Source organism: Chaetura pelagica, unplaced genomic scaffold, assembly GCF_000747805.2.
Source record: "Chaetura pelagica isolate M959 unplaced genomic scaffold, ChaPel_1.0 scaffold83, whole genome shotgun sequence".
Classification (NCBI taxonomy): Eukaryota; Metazoa; Chordata; class Aves; order Apodiformes; family Apodidae; genus Chaetura; species Chaetura pelagica.
The window spans coordinates 5341388-5361812 of NW_009952893.1; the positions used below are offsets into that span (position 1 = coordinate 5341388).

The 20425-nt window shown below is 39.6% G+C and overlaps 1 protein-coding gene across 1 annotated transcript in view; it reads right to left on the reverse strand.

Moving 5' to 3' along the window:
- Window positions 1-20425, reverse strand: part of NCOA2 (nuclear receptor coactivator 2) — a 73419-nt gene that overhangs the window by 14054 nt on the left and 38940 nt on the right. Inside the window, exons 10-16 of the mRNA XM_009995599.1 lie at window positions 11578-11781; window positions 10589-10595; window positions 8359-8568; window positions 6149-6364; window positions 5410-5539; window positions 2115-2280; window positions 9-218 (exon numbers count right to left, since the gene is read on the reverse strand). Of these exons, the coding sequence (XP_009993901.1) occupies window positions 9-218; window positions 2115-2280; window positions 5410-5539; window positions 6149-6364; window positions 8359-8568; window positions 10589-10595; window positions 11578-11781 (1143 nt within the window). The remainder of the gene's footprint in view (window positions 1-8; window positions 219-2114; window positions 2281-5409; window positions 5540-6148; window positions 6365-8358; window positions 8569-10588; window positions 10596-11577; window positions 11782-20425) is intronic.

Consider the following 20425-nt stretch of genomic DNA (forward strand, 5'->3'; position numbering starts at 1 on the left):
AGGCCGGCGGGCCGGAGGCCGGGCCGCGGCTGCATGCGCAGGGCCGCGTAGCCGGGGCGCTGCCCCATGGGGTGGAAGCTGGGGTCCTGCATGGGCGCATAGCTGCCCTGCGCCATCTGAGCCTGCGCCGCGTACTGCTGGGAGAACACCGGGGCCTTCTGCTCCATCAGGATGCCGGAATCCTGGCTGGGGAAGGTCTCTGGGTCGACAGCTTGGCTCTGCAGAAATACGTGGAACAGAAAGAAGTGGTGGGACGTGGGTCTTTGCAGGGCTGTGTGAGACCGACACGGCCACCCCACCAAACAGACCTCCTAGGCTGTGTATGTTTTTAAATGGAAAATTACGTAAGTTTTCTTCACCTAATTGTAAAACGTAAAAATAAACAGAACTGTGTTTCGGAGTGGCAAAAGGTATTAATGGGGACAAATCCCTCCTCTTTCTCTTTTTTAAAAAAGACTGACAATTTTTGTCATGTCCTTAACACAGCCGTTGTATCAGTCAGCAAATGAATAAAATCCTGAAATGACAAATGCCATATGAAAATCCATACATGAAGTGACACCAGCTTATTTTTGCCATTGAATCCAAGGTAAATTCAAAGATGTTACAAATGAATAAGGATAAGAAAGTAGATTCTTATCAGTATCTTTAAATGAAATAATGATTTCAAATAAAGATGCCTGAAACTATTACAGAAGCTAATGTGAACAGAGTGCCTAAATCTTTCAGGACACTTTCACACAAAGTGAAAGTGAAAATGAAATCCATCAGCATAAAAAGCTAACAATTCTAAACTCCATTCTAGATACTCCCCTAATATTTGCTCTACCCAGAATAATTTTATAGCTTATTCCACACTGACCTTGGAAACCAAGTTAAATCTAAATTTCAGTGCTGTCATGAAAGAAACACTTTAAGCTCCTATAAAATGTTTGATGGATATTTTAAAAACGTTTTAAAATGCAGCAGTCCTCTTATCTGCAAAATTCTGTTTCCACTGACATATTAATTAAATACATAGATATTTACCAGTTAGTCTGAAATAAAACATTATTCATATTTTCTGGTGGTGGTATTCCAAAAGCTGTCATATTGCATGAAAATTTCACACTGCAAAATTGCAGTTCACCAATAAATAACATCTCCAGCTTAACATCTCATTGAATTCTGTGTTGTACCAAATAGGCTTGGAGATAGTTTTCTCAAAGCCAGATTTCATTTGTCCTATTTCATATATAAAAGGCAGAGCTAGTTCAGAAGTCATGCTCAGGATGCTGATGAGTGCTGGGAAATGAAACAGCTATTCTAGGCTTGTCTGAGAACACAAAATCATTATAGAGACATGTACCACTGTTTTTGGAAATACAATTTTGATGCCAGAAACATCAAGGACTAACTTTTTCTCCCAAATTCTTATTTTTTTTTATCATGCTTTTCTTCATCATACAAGACTGAAATGGACAAGAACCAACTGGAAGCTAACAAAAAAAACTGCGGAGGAAAAAAAAAAGAAAAAAGAGAAATTGATGCTGCAAAGTTAAGGTAGCATGTTCATAATTTAAAAAAGTAAAAGTTTTAAGTGCTTGGGATGAAATCAGCTGCTTCAGGTGAAACTTGTCCCTTAACAGACATCCATCAACTAAGGGAAAAACTATGTGTAAAATTACACATTACAGGTTTGCTCATCCAAAAGCTTGTTGCTGGACCTGCTCTTAAGTCTTCGTATTTGTTTCTTATTCTTTTCTATTCACTGTTGCTGGCTGTGATCTTACCTTTCTCCCATACAGTTGTTGTTCTGACCACCAGATAAGCAGAAGCCTGTTGGCTTTTTGTTTAGGTCAGATTAGTTGCGTAAAAGCGAAGTGCCTCAGCACAGGTCAGAAGAGCTAGGTGAGAGTGGCAGGGAAGAGGAAAGAAGACTAAACCTGGGGCTGAAGAGAGCTTTCCAGGTGATGCTGAGCTGTTAGATGGACTCCCACCACAATATATGTAACTCCATCCTAACTTGCCAGGAATGTTTTATAATCCCTTTCTTCTGTACACATTGATCTCCACCTTGACAACAAATCCTTTAAATGCAGTATCTAAAACATGCAATGCAATGTCCAGTATACCTGGCTAACTAGTTCTGGTATTCCTAGAGCCCTGTCGATTTCTTCTAAACCATCAAAATTCCTTAATGCCATGTAAAGCTGATCCAGGAGAGCACCCTCATCACTTGGTGACTCTGATGAAGGATGATTACACAAGAGATCATCTGGTGAGCTGCCAAACGGTTGCCTGTGAAAACATGAATGCAGAGTTGGTAAACAGCTCCTAAAAAGCAAGAAATAATATCAGAGGATTAGTACTCAAATTGAACTAACAAGTGGAGACAGAAATTACTTTAATCACTGCCAAATTTGTTTAGAAAACTGCTCTGGATGAAAGTTATGCTACCCAAAGAAATAACTAAATAGTGTGGCTAATGCTGTCCAGACCCTACAAGCACGGTGTATCCGGCACGTAAGCAAGCACACCAAAGTACACCTGACGGTTGATTTCATATTACAGGGTCAATAGACGAACAGAGAAGTCAGTACAGAATACAGTCACTGAACAGAGAAGGTTAAATCATTTAAAAAAACCTAACTGTAACTTTGAATTGTAGACATTAGATTACGTGTGCTACAATAAGTAGAAGAACAACTCATTTCCACAGACACTCTTAACTGGTTTTCTACCAGACTAAGCAAATTGAAGAGGTCACAGAGGGGTCTGAGGATTGTCTGAGTTCACACAAACAGAACATCTGGAAGAGCTGGCCAGAAGAAGGAGGGAGTGGGGAGAAAAGGACATTCCCCTTTTTGTCTGCAGCAAAACACTGCATCAGCTCAGCCCAGCTTACGGAACTGCACACTTGAGTTCCAGTTTATGCACTTGGTTATTTGTCTCAGAAGGGTGTCAGCAAGAATTTAGATACTGTCAGGCAGGGTGTGCTGGCTCTATAAATCCTGCTTCACTCACCCCTGAATTTGTATGCAATGCACACTTACTGTTACAAAGGCAGAATAAAGGTTTATTCCAAACCTAAAGAACAAAAACTTACTGAGAAACAAACTAAATCTGAAGTAACACCTTATGTGCAGCCAAATGACATATTGTTGTCTTGCAGTTCATATGTCAGCCCCACTCCATGCACAATGCAAAAAGACTAGAATATAATATATAAAAGGCAAAGCATTCTGCAAGAAAAGGCACCTACTATATGCACATCATGGCAGAATCTCAGCCCAGATAATTACTCAGAGACAACAAAAGCTGTCACACATGAAGGGAGGAAACAGCACTATATGTGAACCCTTTATACATGTCTGTTTGGAAAAACAAAGAAACATGTTTGTGTATGTAGTATCCATAATGAGATATATGGTTGCCATGGAAGTCTAATCTCTATGTCAAAGCTTGGCAGAAGGAAAGAGCTGCATCGTCAGACTATATGCCTAAAAACGCAAAGGATGGCAAGCAGGAAAACTAACAAAAATCTATTCTTTTTAATTACATCCTGGACTGTAAAAAAAAAAAAAGGCTATGTAAGGTGTACCTTTAAAACACTGCAAAGTATCAATCAATCTCATCTATAGAGAAGTTTCTATAACACTCACAGATGGAATTATAAATAAGTAAAAGAGAAGAGCAAAAATCCTTTTAATCAGTCTGCATGCTAACTTTAAAGATGGCTTATAAGAAGGGACTGATGATCTGGAAAAATAATCAATGGGGCTAGCCAGAAAACCTCCCTCAAATTGTAAATGGGCATGAATATATATGGTAAGAACAAGTTTAAAACATTTGTCAAATTCTGTATCTTAAGCAATGACAATTACTTTGGCTTCCCCCCCATTTCTTTTATATACCAAAACGATAATGTTCAGCTTTTCTCTAAAAGAATTATTTTTACTCACTACTTAACTTTAATCAAATTTAATACTCACAATGATAATCAGATTGTAAAATGATAAATCCCAGGGATTAATAAAATAAGAAATGGCAGCACTGAACCATTAGTCATCTCTGTTTGGGTGTAAATGATCAAAATACAACCACTTTCAGGTGCAATGTAATGGGAATTTTTGTCATCACCTTCGGCTATAAGAAAATTATGAAAAATGCAAAGGTAACAAAATGGAAAAATTATCTGACTGTATGGCTGACCAAACATCATCCTGTATTTTATGGTCTCATTTTTTAAGTGAGTAATTAAGTTATACAGTGCTTTTGGCATATGGACACTGTAACTGGGAAAAAATTAGCACCAGAAAACACCCTGAGAAGCAAAAAAGTTAGAAAAGTAACAGAGAAAACGCCACACTTCAATTACAGATAATATTTTTAGACAACCTTTCATAATGAAAATTAAGATAATTTATGGTTTAACCTTTCTTCAAACACATTTTTCCAACTGCTTCCTCTGAATTTTTCTTTTCAGCACTCCTCCTATTTACTACTGAAAAATATCTCAGCTTGTTCAGTTCAAAGTATTTAAATATTTCTCATTTATCTGCTCATTTGGTAACACTTAGTACATACATACAGGGTTTCTCTAATTTAAGTGGAAAACTTTTTTGAGAAGACATATCTTTTTTAAGAAGTCTAAATTGCTGTTCATAGTTATGCCATTATTTAAAAGTCTTAAGTTAATATATTACATATGAGTTAATAACTTGGGTGACAGAGCACAGGAACAGGCTGCCTAGAGAGGTTGTGGAGTCTCCTTCCCTGCAGACTTTCAAGACCCATCTGCATGTGCTCTTGTGTGATCTGCCCTAAGTGTTCCTGCTGCAGCAGGGGGTTGGACTTGATCTTCAGAGGTCCCTTCCAACCGCTATGATTCTATGATCAAACTGTGGTTCTGGATCCCCGAGAAGGAGCTAACTTCAGGGAAGAGACAGCCTCCATTTCACTTCGTTGCTCCTTCCTCACCTTTTACAGAATTTAGGTCAATTAAAAAACCCCAAACAAAACAGGAGTTAACCATGTCTTACACTTTCTTAAGATGCTACCCCACAGCAGGAAAAGACAGCTGTGTTATACCTACAAAGGCTCTGGCATTTTTCCACTTGCAGTCTAATAAATAATTGTTAACAATAAAGCCACCAAAACCAGACAGAATCATGGCCACATTAATGAAAATGGTGCAACCACCCAAAGCACTGGCAGCATTCACTGTAATATAGAACTTCCAACTTCCAAATGGCAAAGAGAGCACTTTAACTATTACTGGAACATGCATACATGAGCAGACAATATGACGAGTATTAAACTGATATACATTTGGTGAATATTTTACACAGAGCTTTGTTTTCATGACAAGTATGAAATAGAAGCCTGTAAAATCTCTGCATGTTTTGGTGTGACAGAAAAACTCACCTGTTCTGGCTCCCAAAAGTTGCCTGATCTATAGGCAAGATGCTGTCTGGCCATGGTGCAGTCTGATTTGGAGGTGCCTGCTGTTGGCTATACTGAGGTCCTCCTATGTTCATCTCCAATTCAGATGGCCCTAATCAAGGAAAAATAATCACATAACTTTTGTGAAAAGAATTCACTTTCATGTTAATTCTTTCCATTAAATTGTCTACATTACAGGAAAAGCAAAAAAACACATTGACAGTAGTAACATTACGCTTCAAACTATCAGGACTTTTTTGCTAGAAATTGCTTTTACAATTTGAGAAAAAGCATAAGAACTCAAAAGTGGCTCAAAACAGCAGATAAGACACTGCAGATGCAAAAAACCTAATACGACAAGCATTAAAAAAAAAAGACAGCATATAGAGTCAATATAATAATGTACTTGCTTTAAAAGCAACCAAGAACATTGATAATGTTCCCAGCACCTCCTCTCAATAAAGAATGTCAGTCTTTAATAAACAAGAGCAACTTCATATCCTCTTTCTTCAGCCATAACACTGTGAAGCAACAGAGTAGTAGGAATTGTTCATATGTGTTCAAAGTTAAGAGTTTCACACATCTTCCTTCCTGCTTCGAATTTTCACTGTGAAATATGGTTCTCATATGATTTTTTGTTTGTTTGTTTGTTTTTGTTTCTGCTTAATCTTTGACAATACAGCATATGCCAAAAAGAACAACTCCACATGCCCTGACTTACCCATATTCATGACCTGAGATGGAAGCATCTGCCTCGGGCCAGGCTGGTTGCTGGGTCTCAAGGGGATGCTGGCCGTGGGGTTGCGGATCATGCCTGCTTGCACCGGCCTGTTCATGGCACTAGCTGTGGGCGCACAGGTCACCCTCACAGCAGGTGCCTGGCTTCCCCAGTCTCCAGATGTCATGGCAGGCCGAGGGGCATTGCTACCAATCATTCCTGCACAAAACCCAAACAGACTTAGGTGCTGGCACACGATTCAGAATGGCTTTAGATTACAACTGCCTGATGAGCTACATTTCTAGCAACAAAAATGCTGTAGTTTCACTCAAAGCATATTGTATCACAACTGCCCCTCCAGATGTGCAAAGCTACAGAATGATGCCTTATGCTGCTTAGTCAAGGGACTGCAGATTATTATACATTTTACATGAGGAAGATCCTTTTATCATTTCCGAAATGCTGTTCAGAGTAAGTGTTCCCACATGTAGTCTGCAACAGGTGCTGATGGTGTGTGGATAGTCCTGACTTCCTTCCTCAGGAAATGAATCACGTTTGCTGATGTGTGTGTCAGTGCTTTACTTTCCAAGTGCTAAGTGAGAATGAAGACTTAAGTAACAACATGTTATTGCTGTACATGCTTACAAATTACAAGGATTGAATTAAAATTTGCATTCTGCAAACATCTTCTGGTGAGTCTGCTCACTCAGAACCTAAAGCCTTCTTAGCTTCAGAACTCACCCAGATTATTTCAAACCAATATATGGTGCAGGGAAATTACTCACAGGAACTTTCCGATACATGCTGAAGTTCATTACCGTTATTTTAGGGGAAGTCCTTCTACATCTACTGTAAACAGCTGATACAGTTTATTTACGCTTGGAATATACAGAGTACTACACTCTGACAGTAGCCAAAAAAAGCCCTAACAAACCCCTACAGAAAAACCCCCCAAACCCAAAGTTGTGCACTCTTAGTGTTTATACATTTCAATTTTATATAGTCAAGAAAGCAGATAAAACCACTGGTCCAGACTGGACTACTGGTCTCTCCAGTTGCATTTCGCAGTATCCTTAAAAGAATACAAAAATCCACACAAATAATTGTTACTCATCAGTTCAATTATTTGGTGATAACCAACTGAAGAGAAAAACCCTCTGAAGAGGGTCATTGTTCCAGCTGCTGCACAAAATTTGCTTCAGTGTTACATCCTCAGGTTTGTTGTATTTGTGTACACATTCTATCAGCTGAAATATGTGGTGTGCTAGAGTAAATGGCAGAACACAGATAATACTCTCTAACTTGTATACATAAGATGAGTAACATCCTCTAATATGTATACAGAACATGAAAATAATAGGACACTTGAAAGACTACAAACTGACCTCTGAACTGCTTAAATAGGATATTTCAGTGTCTGGCAGCATGTCTTTCTTAATACTGATGCAAAATGAATAAAAAATTTTGACAGTGAATATAGCCAGTTGAAAGGACTTATAATACCCATGTATTTATTCAGAGTTCTCGGCAGTTGTTGCACAAATTGGACAGTCTCAGACTACATATTAGTGGAAATAAGTCAATCAGCCGGACTTTTCTTGTGAAACCCTCTCTGGTATCTTTGTAAAATATTGGGGCAACATGAAGAAATCAATACACCACAGATCAGGCATAATCCATGACAAAAGGTAGTACCATTGCAAAATCCAATGGTCACCAAAAAGCTTATGTTTCAGAAAATGATGAAAACATTAGCATTTATTTAATTTAAATTAAGAAGTAAGGCTAATAAATAAAGGATAATCGAGGACAAACCCAGCGTCTGCAGAGATACACGTCATAATGGCAACAGTACTGCCCAAATTTTGTTTTGAATGAAGTACTTCTGCAGAGAAGCAGTTTGTTTATTTGCTTTTTTTAGAAGCAGAAAGATTGGATTTTTACCTAAGCTTCAGCTGAATCTGGAACATTAATGTGAACAAACTAACTAACTTTCTTGATCTAGAAGTTTTCAGGTAGGTGAAAAGCAGCGCATAAAGCGCCAGACTGAAAACATGCAGAAACAAAAGTCCAAATAAATATGTCCATACATAACAGCCCATGAAACACAATTTTCCCCAGACTTTTATGGACAGTACTCATAATAAACTGTACTTTTAATAATCCCAGCATAAAGTTACACATGATATAGTCTAACAATATATATTTCTTACCTGTGTTGCTGTTGCCTATAGTTCCTTGACTTCCTATCATCCCTTCATTCCTGCCCATCAGTGCTGGCTGAGGTATCACTGAATAGGGGCTACTCGTTCTTATGGGTGGGAAAGTTCCCGCACCTGTTGGGTTCTGCAGTGTGATCTCAAGTGGTAAATTCTGGTTTGGTAATAACCTGCCCAGTTGCCCTGCTCGTGGGTTATTAAAAGCTAGACAGGAGGAGCAAAGAAAAAAAGCAAAGTTAGAAGAATGGAAACTTTACTTGTGTAAGAAAAAAAAAAAAAAAGAACCCAAACACACTTTAAGCTCTTGGGCTGAGCTATTTAATGCTGCATAATTTATCAACCCCATATCTGTCTGAGAAACATCCCTTGACATTTTTATCTGAATTTCAAAATGGAACATTCTGACACTAAAACGGGTATGACTTGTATTTTTAAAACTTTATGCACTTTAACTTATAGAAGAGCTACTACAGCAAAATATACCACTATGTAATGTGCATACTACTGCACATTAATCTTACACATAGTAGGGCTGTAACTGTACACAGGTGTCATCCTGAGGCAGATTGTTAGGAATTATCTCAGTTCTCAAAGTTTTCCAGCATCAGCTGTGCCCCTGAAGAAGTTACCAAAATTAAGGACTGATTTGAGTCTACATCAGATCCTATAGCCCCATGTCTACATCTCCTTCATAGTTGTTTTGTTTTTGTTAATTTTTTTGTCTTTAACAAATCCTTACATGATTCAGCAACAACAAGTAGGCAGTCCAGACTTAGAGCATACACAGTAATGTTCTGGTAAACAGAACTATGCCTGATGGTTACCGTCTTTATGGAACAATTTTCTCTGTTGAGGTGTTTTGTGCTCTTAAAAATCTGTTTCCTCAAAGAAAACTGCAGACTGCCTCAGAGCAGTAAGCTTCAGATCATGACTGGCAAGCATCTGGCTCAGCTGGTGTTTGGGCAATGTTCCAATGCATGAAAGCATCCTCTGTGTGCACAGCCAGTTCTCAAATATGAATCAAACACTGACCTTGACCCTTTGATTCCACTTAATCATACCAACAAAATACAGACAAATAAACTAACCATTTTTGTGAATTTGTTATTTGCACTAGTTCCTGATAGCTTACCCTAGGACAGTCTCTGATAGAATGGCATCCTTAAAGTGACTTCTGCATTTTTATACTCACCATACTACCAGAAGTTATATAACTTATTTCTTATTTTAGATCAAAGTAGTGATACTTTTGAATTTGAGACCTTAGATGAGGTTTACTAAGCTTGTTAAAAAGTACAGGAACATCTTATTACAAAGGTCTCTGACTTTTCTTCTTACTTTATAAAGCCACACTACAGGTACTCACTGCATTTATTCTTTTTTGAAATATAAGATCTGTGCCAGGTGAATTTGCTTATATGCATGTACAGGAAATACATCACATCACATACACTTAATTCCTAACCATGAGATGAAAATTTTGTCTTGACTGTCTGTTCAAACAAGCAAACAGAACATACTTAATGAGACAAAATGACCTCTCCAAGATTAGGGGCATCATAAAGTCTAAAGATTGAACCAAAACCAAACTTCAGTGGCAGTTTCAGAATGGTTTGCCCCAGAAGTTTGAAAAAATCACATAGATGATAAGTTATGATATGGGTTGTTTTGCCAGCACCCAGTGATCTTACAAAAAAAGAAAGCTGTAAATGCAGCACAAAGTAACACCACAGCTGGTGAGATGTGATGGTGCTCAGATCACATACTCTGCTCTTGGTCAGGACAGGACTGAAGAAGGCTCCCTGTCCCACAAGCAACAAACTCTAGCAAATTTAGCAAATCTAGCAGCTTTCACATGTATTTTTAAAGCAGATTAAAATACTTTCAGCGTTTTAATGTAAAACCTATGGAATAAAAGCTGCTTATTACTTCAGAAAAAAAGATAATTAAAAATCCCAAATGTCTTTTGGAATTGTGTATGATTTTACATTCATTCTACGTTGCTTTTCTGTGCGCATATGAGAAGTCACTCACTACTTCTGTGCACCTGTTTTCTGTAGGCTCTTCTACAGAAAAGAAGGCAGAAGTTCCCTAGAGGAATCAGGCACCAGACTGAGCAGGGGGAAAAAGTTTTAGGGCTTTACTTTACATGGGAAACAGGATGCTGCTTTTACAGAACTGCTGCTAACCACCAACACACTCTCATTCATGATCATACTGCTACTGTACTGCTTTGAAAGCAGATTTAAAGCCAGGTTAAAGCTGGAAAGCTGCAGTGGAAGGAAGCAGCTGACTTTGTTTCAGAAAGAGTATGCTAAAGATTTCAGATCCAGGGATTTCCTCCTCACTTATGTGCTGCTGCACCTAAGGACCCCCTTAGTTACAAAAACGAGTACATTAAACCCAAGCACCCTTCTCTGAGCAGCATTAACAACAAACAATTTAAGGATCTGTAGTGGTTTTTATATGAATTTAAACTTGAATATTACTAATATTAATATTTATTTAAACATTTGTAAATAATGTGTTAATAATTAGTTAATTTGAAAGTGGCATGGCATTATTTTAATAAGACCAGAATGGCTAAAAATATTATCTAAGCTTAATGTTCTATTGTTCTATAAAAAGCCCACCAGTGTACATTTAAGGAAATAAACAGATGCTGCCATCCTAGCCAAAAGAAGAAAAAATAATGAAGCAGTGGCATTTTTGCTATTTCCTTCAACATTTGTATCTGTTAAGACTCCTGTCTTGCTCTCTGTCCATTATTCTACAATGGTAGACCAAGATTTCAACACTGATTTGTAAGTTAATTAATAAAGCTAAGAAACACCATCAGCTGGAAGTGACTCAATTAAAAGCCACCATTTCAAATTAAATGGGCATTCCTCTTAATCATATGCCTTTCTATTAATCTTGTGGTTTCAGAAGACTCCTTTCCTTCATGCTTCGAAAAGCCTCTCTCATCCCTTTCACCGAAAGGGCTGCAGGAAAGGAGCGACCTGCACCGCAACAAAACGCCCGAGCTCTCCCTGCCGAAGCAGGGGGCCCTTCTTTTCTGCCGAGGGTACCCCTCAAACTTCCTGAGAGGGCAGGGACACAACTTCCACCTGTCTTCGGAACCGGGACGACCGCAGATGGCGCTGTGTCATCACGCAAGACCCGAGGGGGACCAGGAGCTGCCCGGCTCCTCCCCGGCTGACCCAGGGCCACCCCCCCCGGCATTGCTGGTTTCTGGGTGGCCGCCGCCGCGCCGGGGCTGCTGTCACTGGTGAGCTGCATGAGGTCATTGATGATGGCTTGCTTGTCCACCGAGCCCGCGGGCGCGCCCGGGCGGCCGTCTGCGAACAGCTGCGGTAACTGGCTGTTCTGCAGGTCATCCAGGATCTCCTCCAAGTTATCCAACTCACTGCCTGGCTGCAATAGAAGACCAGAAATCCACAGTCCGCACCGCTGCTCACCTGCTGCTGGTGCTGAGCCGGGCGGCCCCACACCCCTCACACCCGCTACAGATGCTTCCTGCAAGAAGCCCCTTGTGGAGGAAGCTCACAAAGTTGTGGAAAGAGAACCGTGCAGGCTTCCCAGGGCTTGTCTGCCTTGCATTTGGGGAGCCCAGTCACCGGCACCCCTCCCAGACCCCAGCATGGGGACGTACGAATCCACACAATCCATACCTCGGGCAAACAGGAGATTCTCCCTGTGTACTTTGTGATGGGTGCAGACAGCAGGGATAATTTGGCAGGGGAAGAGAAAAAGCAGTGATGAATATGGGGATTTATGTAGGTATAACCAATATTCCTTTCAGCACAGTCATATTTCTAGTCTCTTTATGACTTGATTAAAAGCATATGATGGAAAAGTTGCTTCATGGCTGAAGTAATTCCCCACATGCCATTTTCTTCATTACATTCAAAATCTCAACACCTAAGTTACCTGGCATGACATACACATTTCAGTGAGGTTTTATAAATTAAACGTTATCAACCAGTTACTGGATGTAGGAATTTATTTTGCTCACAACTTGGCAAATCACTGAAAAGAACTTCTCACCAATTAGAAAAAAAAAAAAAAAAAGAAAAAAAGGGAAAAAAAAGAAGAGAAGGCTAGTTACATTCCACTCAGTAGAAACTTTTCATGAAATAAGGGTGGGAAAAAAAATAAGTTCATCCTACATTAAAAATACCGACCCACATGTTTTTCTTAAAAATGTTTTTATTTTCACCAGTATTTTTTTTTTTTTTTGGTTAGCTTCTCTGCCTGTAAAACCTCAGACTGTAAATATTTTTCTGACCAAAATTCGGAAATTATTAGAAGTATATTCCCTAAGCCTTTAAATAGGGTAAAACTCGTTATGGGTAATGATTACCATAAGGCAATCCAGTCTCAGTTACCACCAAGTTGCACAGGAAACATTTCACAACAGTATTTATAACAAAAAACCTACTCAAAATCAGCACCTTCATTAGGAAATCTGCAATGACGAAGAAGGCAGAGAGAGAGAGCAGCCAGCTGTGAAGGATGGGGAACTGAGAAATAACACCCCAAACAGGCACACAACTGAAATGCAGTTCTTCCTGTTCTTTTTTGTCCTACTGCCACATTGTGAACTTGGTATTTACTGAGAGCAAGCTTACGCTGAAGATCACAGGATAATGTAGAAATACCTGAGATGGCTTTAAACTGTCAACCAAGACTCTCACAGCCTAGCTAAGAAGCACTGCACATTTGTCTCTCCTGAACTCCTGCTGCCATAGCTAACCTGCTCCTGGAAAGCCCAGCTACTTTATTCAAAGGTAGCTAAGATGCCTTGAGGTTACACCTCTACCTATACCCTTTTTTGGATGGTTGGGTGCAGATAAACTCTCTACTCCTGCCACATCACTTCCTAGTCTTACAGATGGGAATATATGGTGCAAAACGAGTTTACTCTGTTAAAAGGCAGCATGTGGGGTGATCTGGAGGCTGGTGTTACTGGGAAAATGGTAGGAAATCACAGAATCAGAGGACTGGAAGAAATACAAGGCCTCAAGGGAAAATCAGTGTATACCATTCCCTACAGAAGTCCATACAGTCTCTTGGTAAGATGTCCAGTAACAGGAAATCCACAGCTTCCCTAGGATATTGGTTTCAGCGCTCTGTTATCCTTACTATTTGAGCTTTTCTTCCCCAGTGTCAATGCAAAATCTCCCTCACTGAAACTTAGACCCTTCTTTCCAATCGTGTCTTGTACACGGAGAAGAAATTGTGTTCCCCTTTCTTTTCCTGACCTTTTCTCTATTTGAAAACATGTGCCTTTTCAGGTTTTAAGCTGAAGTTAATAAACAATCTCAACTTGTTTAATTTTCTTCAGTATGTAACCTGTTTTCTTGACCTCTTGTTACTCTCATTGCTCCTGTGGACTGTCTTCAGTTGATCTACACTTTTGCTGAAATGCTGTGTCCAGAACAGGGTTTAAGCTGAAGCCTTGGAACTGCTGAGTAAACCAGAAAATTCACCCTGTACACACTACACTCTGATGCCATCTTCCAGAAAAGTCTGTGATATTTTAAATTACATGATGTTATTGGCTCTCACTCATCTTGTGCTCACTATGATCCCTAGACACAGCTCTGAAAATGCCCTGTCTAGCCAGTCATCCCATTTTTTTTTAAATTTGTGACATTGTTCTTGACTAATTAGAATCAATAATTTGTTCATCCTGAATGTTCTCCTAAGATTTTCCCTCCGTATCTCCTGTTTGCTGCTGAATCTGAATTCTGTCTTCCAGCGTATCCACAGACATTCACATGTCACACACAGCCTTACCAAGCATACGCTCCATTCAAACACCAAGCAGCTCTAGATGCTGCACGAGCTCCCGCAGCACCTTCATTCTGACAGGGAATCTTCAAATAACTACTTTCTGTGTAAGGATTTCCAAACAGCTTCCTACTCACTCACAGCAGTTTTGTCTTGACCATACATCTCTGATCTGCTTCTGAGAATGCCATGCATACATAAGAGTGCTGAAGAGCCTTACTCAAACCAAGACACATGGCACACGCTGCTCCTCTTAGTCCAAAAATCCTGCTATGCTCTTGTGAAAGGAAATAAGGTTGGTCTGACATTACCTGCTCTTGACAAATCTCCCTGCTGTCTCGCTGCCTTCCAGGCACTTACAAGCAGTTGGGTGGACAGTGCACACCAACCGAAAAGGTAGAGCCAGGACAAATCAAATGTGATGATAAGAAGCCTAAATCATTGTGCAGGCAGGTGATAAGCAGATTCAAAAAGGTGCTTGCAGAAACAGTTATGAGCAGTGTTTGTAGGAGCTGCAATTTGAGCATTGGGATATCTGGTAGAAGAAGACTGCAAGAGCCAACAGAGGAGACTGATGTAGAGCATCATAAATTATAGAAGCATGATTCAGTACTCTTTGGGGGAATTAAGAGACACAGCCTTCATTAAACCTATCTGAGACAAGACTGAAGGGAAGTTTTACATGTTGGAGGGGTTTTTTATTTTTTTTTTTTGGTTGGTTGATTTAGTGCAGGACTTTGGGTCTTTTTTATTTTTACCATTCTAGCTACTCCAATTCTTTTCTTAAACATATAGATATAAAAAAATCCAACCCAATCCAGCAAAAAAACCCCAAAACAAACTCAAAACAAACCCAGAGAAGCACGTATTGACCCAAATGTGTCAGAAAACTGCACTCCCTAAGATGCTTTTAATTTCTCTCAGGAAGTGGCAACAAAAGGCCAAACACAACAGATGTGTTATAACACAAATACATAACCTTCAGCTTTTTTGCTTAACATAAACAAACCATTGGTATGTTTGCTTAACATACCAATATTTGATAACCAGTATCAAATATTTCACCTTTATTTTTTTGAGGGTGCTCAATTGCTCCAAAAGCTCCAAGACAGATTTAGAATTAACACCACACTATAATGTCAGACTGTCTTTCCAAACCCACCTTCAAACAGCACTCACTGTATGTGCAAAAACTAGCACCAAAATATTTACTTGGTGAGTTTAATGGGATTTTAAATTTATTTATATTCTATATGTATTTTGTTAATGGTCTGTATGTAAATAGAAGGCACACTCTAAACTCCCTGTAAAACAAACACTTGCCATGAATTTAAAAAGCCTGATAAAGTGCTGAGCATCACAAGGAAGTTCTTGTTCACATATTTTCACTATCTCTAAGCAAAGCAATTACAACAATGTCCGTAGAACTTGGACACCAAGTGCCAGAAAAACTAAGACAAATTGTGCTTAGAAATATTTTTACATTTGAAAAGTACCTACTTTCGAAGTGCTTATCTCTGTCAAGTAGAGAAAAGGAGATTGGAGTGTTAGTTGCTTACAGAATCCTTTCAGCTCTTCTGAAAGGCGGTTACACATCAACATGAAGTTTGGTTTACAAAAGTTGCTGTGTCAAACACTAGTTTACATAAATTGTAAAGGACTGGATAAGATCCTAAACTCCTTGGAGATCTCTTTTCCATCATGGTCAAACCCTGTATTCTGAACTTCATACACATAGACATTTTCTTTATGACCATGTGTGACAGAGGCACTTGGGACATTTTCCTTAGAACAGGATGTTTTTTGGTGGGGACACAACCTGACACTATACCTGTCTCATATAAACCTCAAGTTAGCTCATTACCTAACACTGTAGCATGGCCAAAATATTTGACCATAAATAGTCTCTAAACTGGCCAAAAAAAGAACAAAAAAGTAATTCAGAATTGGAATCAATATAGTCTTTTTCTCTCTGGTAACTGCAATAAAAATACAATCACCTAGAAATTCCATTATATTATCAGACTAATCTACTACTAACTTCCGGAAACACAACTGTAATTGAAAGACATTCAGAAAATTGAATCCCTTTTCTAAGGTTTTGATAGAATTTCAAGAAGGAACCAACCTCCTTCACTAATTTAATGGATTCTGAACATGAAGAAATAGGGTTTGGGATGATGAGGGGCATACGAAAATAGAGTATTTGAATATTGGGAAAATACCGGTTATCCACATAAAGCAAGAGGACAGCAGAGCTGATAAAGTATGTGAGGAGCACCAGAACAGTTTCTGAGCTGTAGGACAAAAAGATACATGCTTAAGGTGATTTCTGGAACAGCACTCATGGAGACTGTGGCATTGCAAAGTCCTTATCAGACAAACGGACTGTGTATATTGTCTAACAGCTAAAAATGAGGAGAATACACTTATGGAGATCAGGATTTTATTCCACAGTATGCCAACTGCTTTCTCAGAGAATAAGCTACTTCGAATTTCTACATCTTGTTTTCTTCATCTGCATTTACCAAAGTAATAATCGAGTTTAGCAGTGCTCAACAATATGGCTAAACAAAATGTTTCTTTAGCAAGGCAATATCTGATATTGCCCGGGCACGATGAACTTCTGACATAACCCTACACTTTTACTCTCCTTCCCCTGAGCTTTTAGCCGGCCCTTGTCACAACTGACCATCTGCTGACCGCTAACACAGGCTGCTCCAAACCAGCAGCAGTGTGTGCTGGCTGCAGCCAGATGCACAGCCGGGGCTTTCTGAGAGACAGCACAAGCAGTGGAGCACAGGGAAGGAGAGAGCGAGATGAGGTCCCACCATAGCAGCTCCACAGTAGCTGGTGGGCCAGCAGGGAAATGCAGACATAGGGCTGAGGGAGCCCTGTAAAACTAATCTGTAGCAACTCAGAACTTGTGTTTCCACTGCCTTCCCTTTTTAGTAGTGGAGAATGATATGAGCACACACAGTGCTTGATAGCAAAAGTCCTACTACTGTTGCTGCTGAAGGAAAAGCTCCTCTGAGCCTCCCCAGCAGGTCTCTCTTTCACCCTCTCCCTCACAGCTGCCTTAACTAGAAAGCAATCAGCTTAACAGGGCTTGATAACCATCATCCATCCCACCAAGGCAGGGAAAAAGGTACAGCGGTACTGGAAATACTCTCTACCATTTGAGAAAGGCTTCCTGTCAGTTGCTGCTCTCTGCCCAAGTGTATGTTTAAACACACTACCTAGAAGACTGCTATTTTTAGAACAGTGGTGCACTTCAAAGCATTTCCTGCTCAGAAACTCACACCAAAAGTAAAAGGAGAAAGCATAATGGCTCTGCTGCCTCCCGACACCCCGGTCCCCTTGCAGAGGCCACCCCACTGCAGCTCTGCTGCAGTTTCCAGAGAAGCAGCAAACTCCAGTGACTAATTACTTAAAAATACAACATTCCTTGGGGAGGAGAAGTTTTAAATAAACCTGCAAAATAGGTAACACAAGAACACGACTAATTTTTACATATGGGAGGAAGAAGGCGGGGGGGAAGGACACAGGAGGATGGAAGAATTTAGCACAAGAATCTGTGTTCTTGTACTAAATAGTTCCAGCTTTGATCTAAATTTAGGCAATGAGCACTTCCTGTGGGAGACCGTCTTCCAAAGCTGAAGAGTTTTTGATGCTGAATATTTTCAGTGATTTTATAATTGGGGTAAAGTGGTTATTTGTTTAAAGGCCTGGCTTTCAGCTAGATAAATGCTTACATTATTTTATATTCCCCACCATTTCCTCTCCTGCTCCACACTGGACTTCTGTTTATTCAGCTCCAGGTTTCTCTGCATTTTAAGCAGGTTCTAAAACTCTATTTACAAGCAACAAGAGTAACAAAACCTCTTCTGTCATTATCCAGCAACCTTCAATCACGGCTGAGGGACTGGCTTCTCCTTACCTCGGCGCTGAGAAAACCTCAGCACTTGCAGCTCTTATCACTTTATCACAACTCCTGCACCGCTTTGTGGTTTTCTGAACAGCCCCAACTGTGGGACCTTCCTGTACCTCCAGTCCCCTGTCTCCTGGAAGACAATCGCTCTTCAAATTTTAAGAAAAGGCAATACTATCATAGTCTATATCCTAACCCCCATCAAATCCCTCCCTGCTTTTAGAAACACAAGGTCTAAAAGTAAAAATTGAACAGACCAGACATTTTACAAAGTTCTTAATATTGGGGACCTGATTTTCAAATGACTGAGGCAGGCAATGGCTGTAGACACTGGGCTCTTTCTTTAAAGTTAGTCTCGGAGCTACATGTTTAGATTTAGGGTGAGACACAACTTGCTTATCTTTAGTAATGAAAAGTAAGGCAACCGCTACGTTCCAGAGGGTCCAAAATCCGCTCTTTGAGAATGGGTTCACAAGCTAAGCCATTTCTTGTCTACTCCACAGAGACACTGAAAGAGGAATTTTTATTCTTTCAGAAATTTAATTCTCGGGGAGTAAACAATCTGAGAGCCATGATTTTGAGCTACTTAGTTACTTAGACATATATTTTGGTCACTACTAAATTCTATGTTCTTGTCCAGATTCTCTGTCGTCAATCCAGTATTATCAGAGAAATGACATTAACTTCCTTGTGTAGGATCTGAACTTGGAACTAAAAATTAATTAATTTTTTACAGCAATTTATTCTTGCCAGTTTAGCTGTGCATGTCTTGCTATCTGTGTTTTTCCAGCCTAACAAAGCAAAAGTTCTCACAGGAAATCTAAGACCTCCCTACAGGCACTACAAAATAGTAGCTGTATTCAGAACTAAACTAACATCCAGGGTTGAGGATTAATCTCTGTAGAAATTAGTGTAATTTGGCTCAGTTTACCCCCAGAGCATAGGAAGGATTGAAAGCTACAAGTGCTCCTACATAATGGCAATAGTTGTCCAACTCTGCTGAAACAGGAGCGAACTAACCTTAGGAGATGCTTGGGTAACTGAGATTTTAACAATGCTGCATCCACACTGTAGTAGCATGTTTGGCCTCTGTTTTGTGGTTATAACCACTGTTGAAAGAACTGTCTACTGGTTAGAGACTGCCAAAAGAGCCAAGTAAAAATAAATGAATAAAAAATCCAGTGTTGTGACTTCTGGCTGAGAAAATATTCTCCTTTAGCCTCAAACTACAGTATGGAAAATATTTTAAAAAGCATGCATTTATATACACACACTCTTTTTGAAGTGAAGGATATGGCTGTGAGTGTCATGAACATTTATAGTGTAAGATCTGAACATGATTTACAAACTAAGGCTTCACGCACAGGGCACTGCCTGGGGAATAATGACCAGCTGGGAGAGTTGATAGTGCAGGACAAAGCTAAGGACCATTAACTCCAGTTAGTTATAAACTCTCCTAAAAATGCGTTATAATTAAATTGATATTGTAATTACCCCTTTTTATAAATAAAATAAACAGTAATATTGAAGTGGCAAATTGCTTCTGCTGTGGCCCTTTTTCTTGCAAAGCTCTGAAAAGTGGAGCATTCTGGGTGATGTTAACCTGTTGCTTTTTGAAAGGGAATTCTGCATGAAGGACAGCAAAATAACACTTTTTAGCACAGGCCCTAACAACATACAGCTCATTAGTATGTAGTGCAGCACAGCAACAAACAATCATGCACAGGACACAGAAATTCTGAATGTAAAATTCAAGGCAGATAACATTGCACAGGGAGACCCAATCTCTACACTGAACAATTAATCATCCACAGGAACTTGGGGCTGAATAGAAAAACTTCAAAAGTAGAAAAACCCAAACCAACAAAACCCCCTAATTGGCACAGAAACAAGGGCAGTCTATTTGCCTTGATTTTAATTTGCAGATCAAGTATAGCAAAAAGACCAGTAATGCAACATTGGTATCAGTCAGTACCTGCTTTATATGGGAGCAGTATAGATGCTATGCTGGGCTAGGTTAAGAGCCTATCTAGCCCACAGGAGTTCAACAAGAGCCTATGGGAAAAGCTGTCAGTAAGTTAGCATTAACCAACATTTGCAAGTATTTGCATCTGTCTACCATCTGGGAAAGGCTCCCCAGCATTCAGTTCCTGTGTTATCCGTCTCTTCCTCGCCAGAGTTTCTTCTTTGAGACAGAGTGATGTGCACAACTTTGTTACGCCAACTGGAAAACTGAGTGAAGACTGGATGTCAAAAGACAGGTAACAGCCTCTTGAAATGTCAAGAAATTACTCTTAGAGGAAGAAAGGAAAAAAACTAAGATGGCAGGAA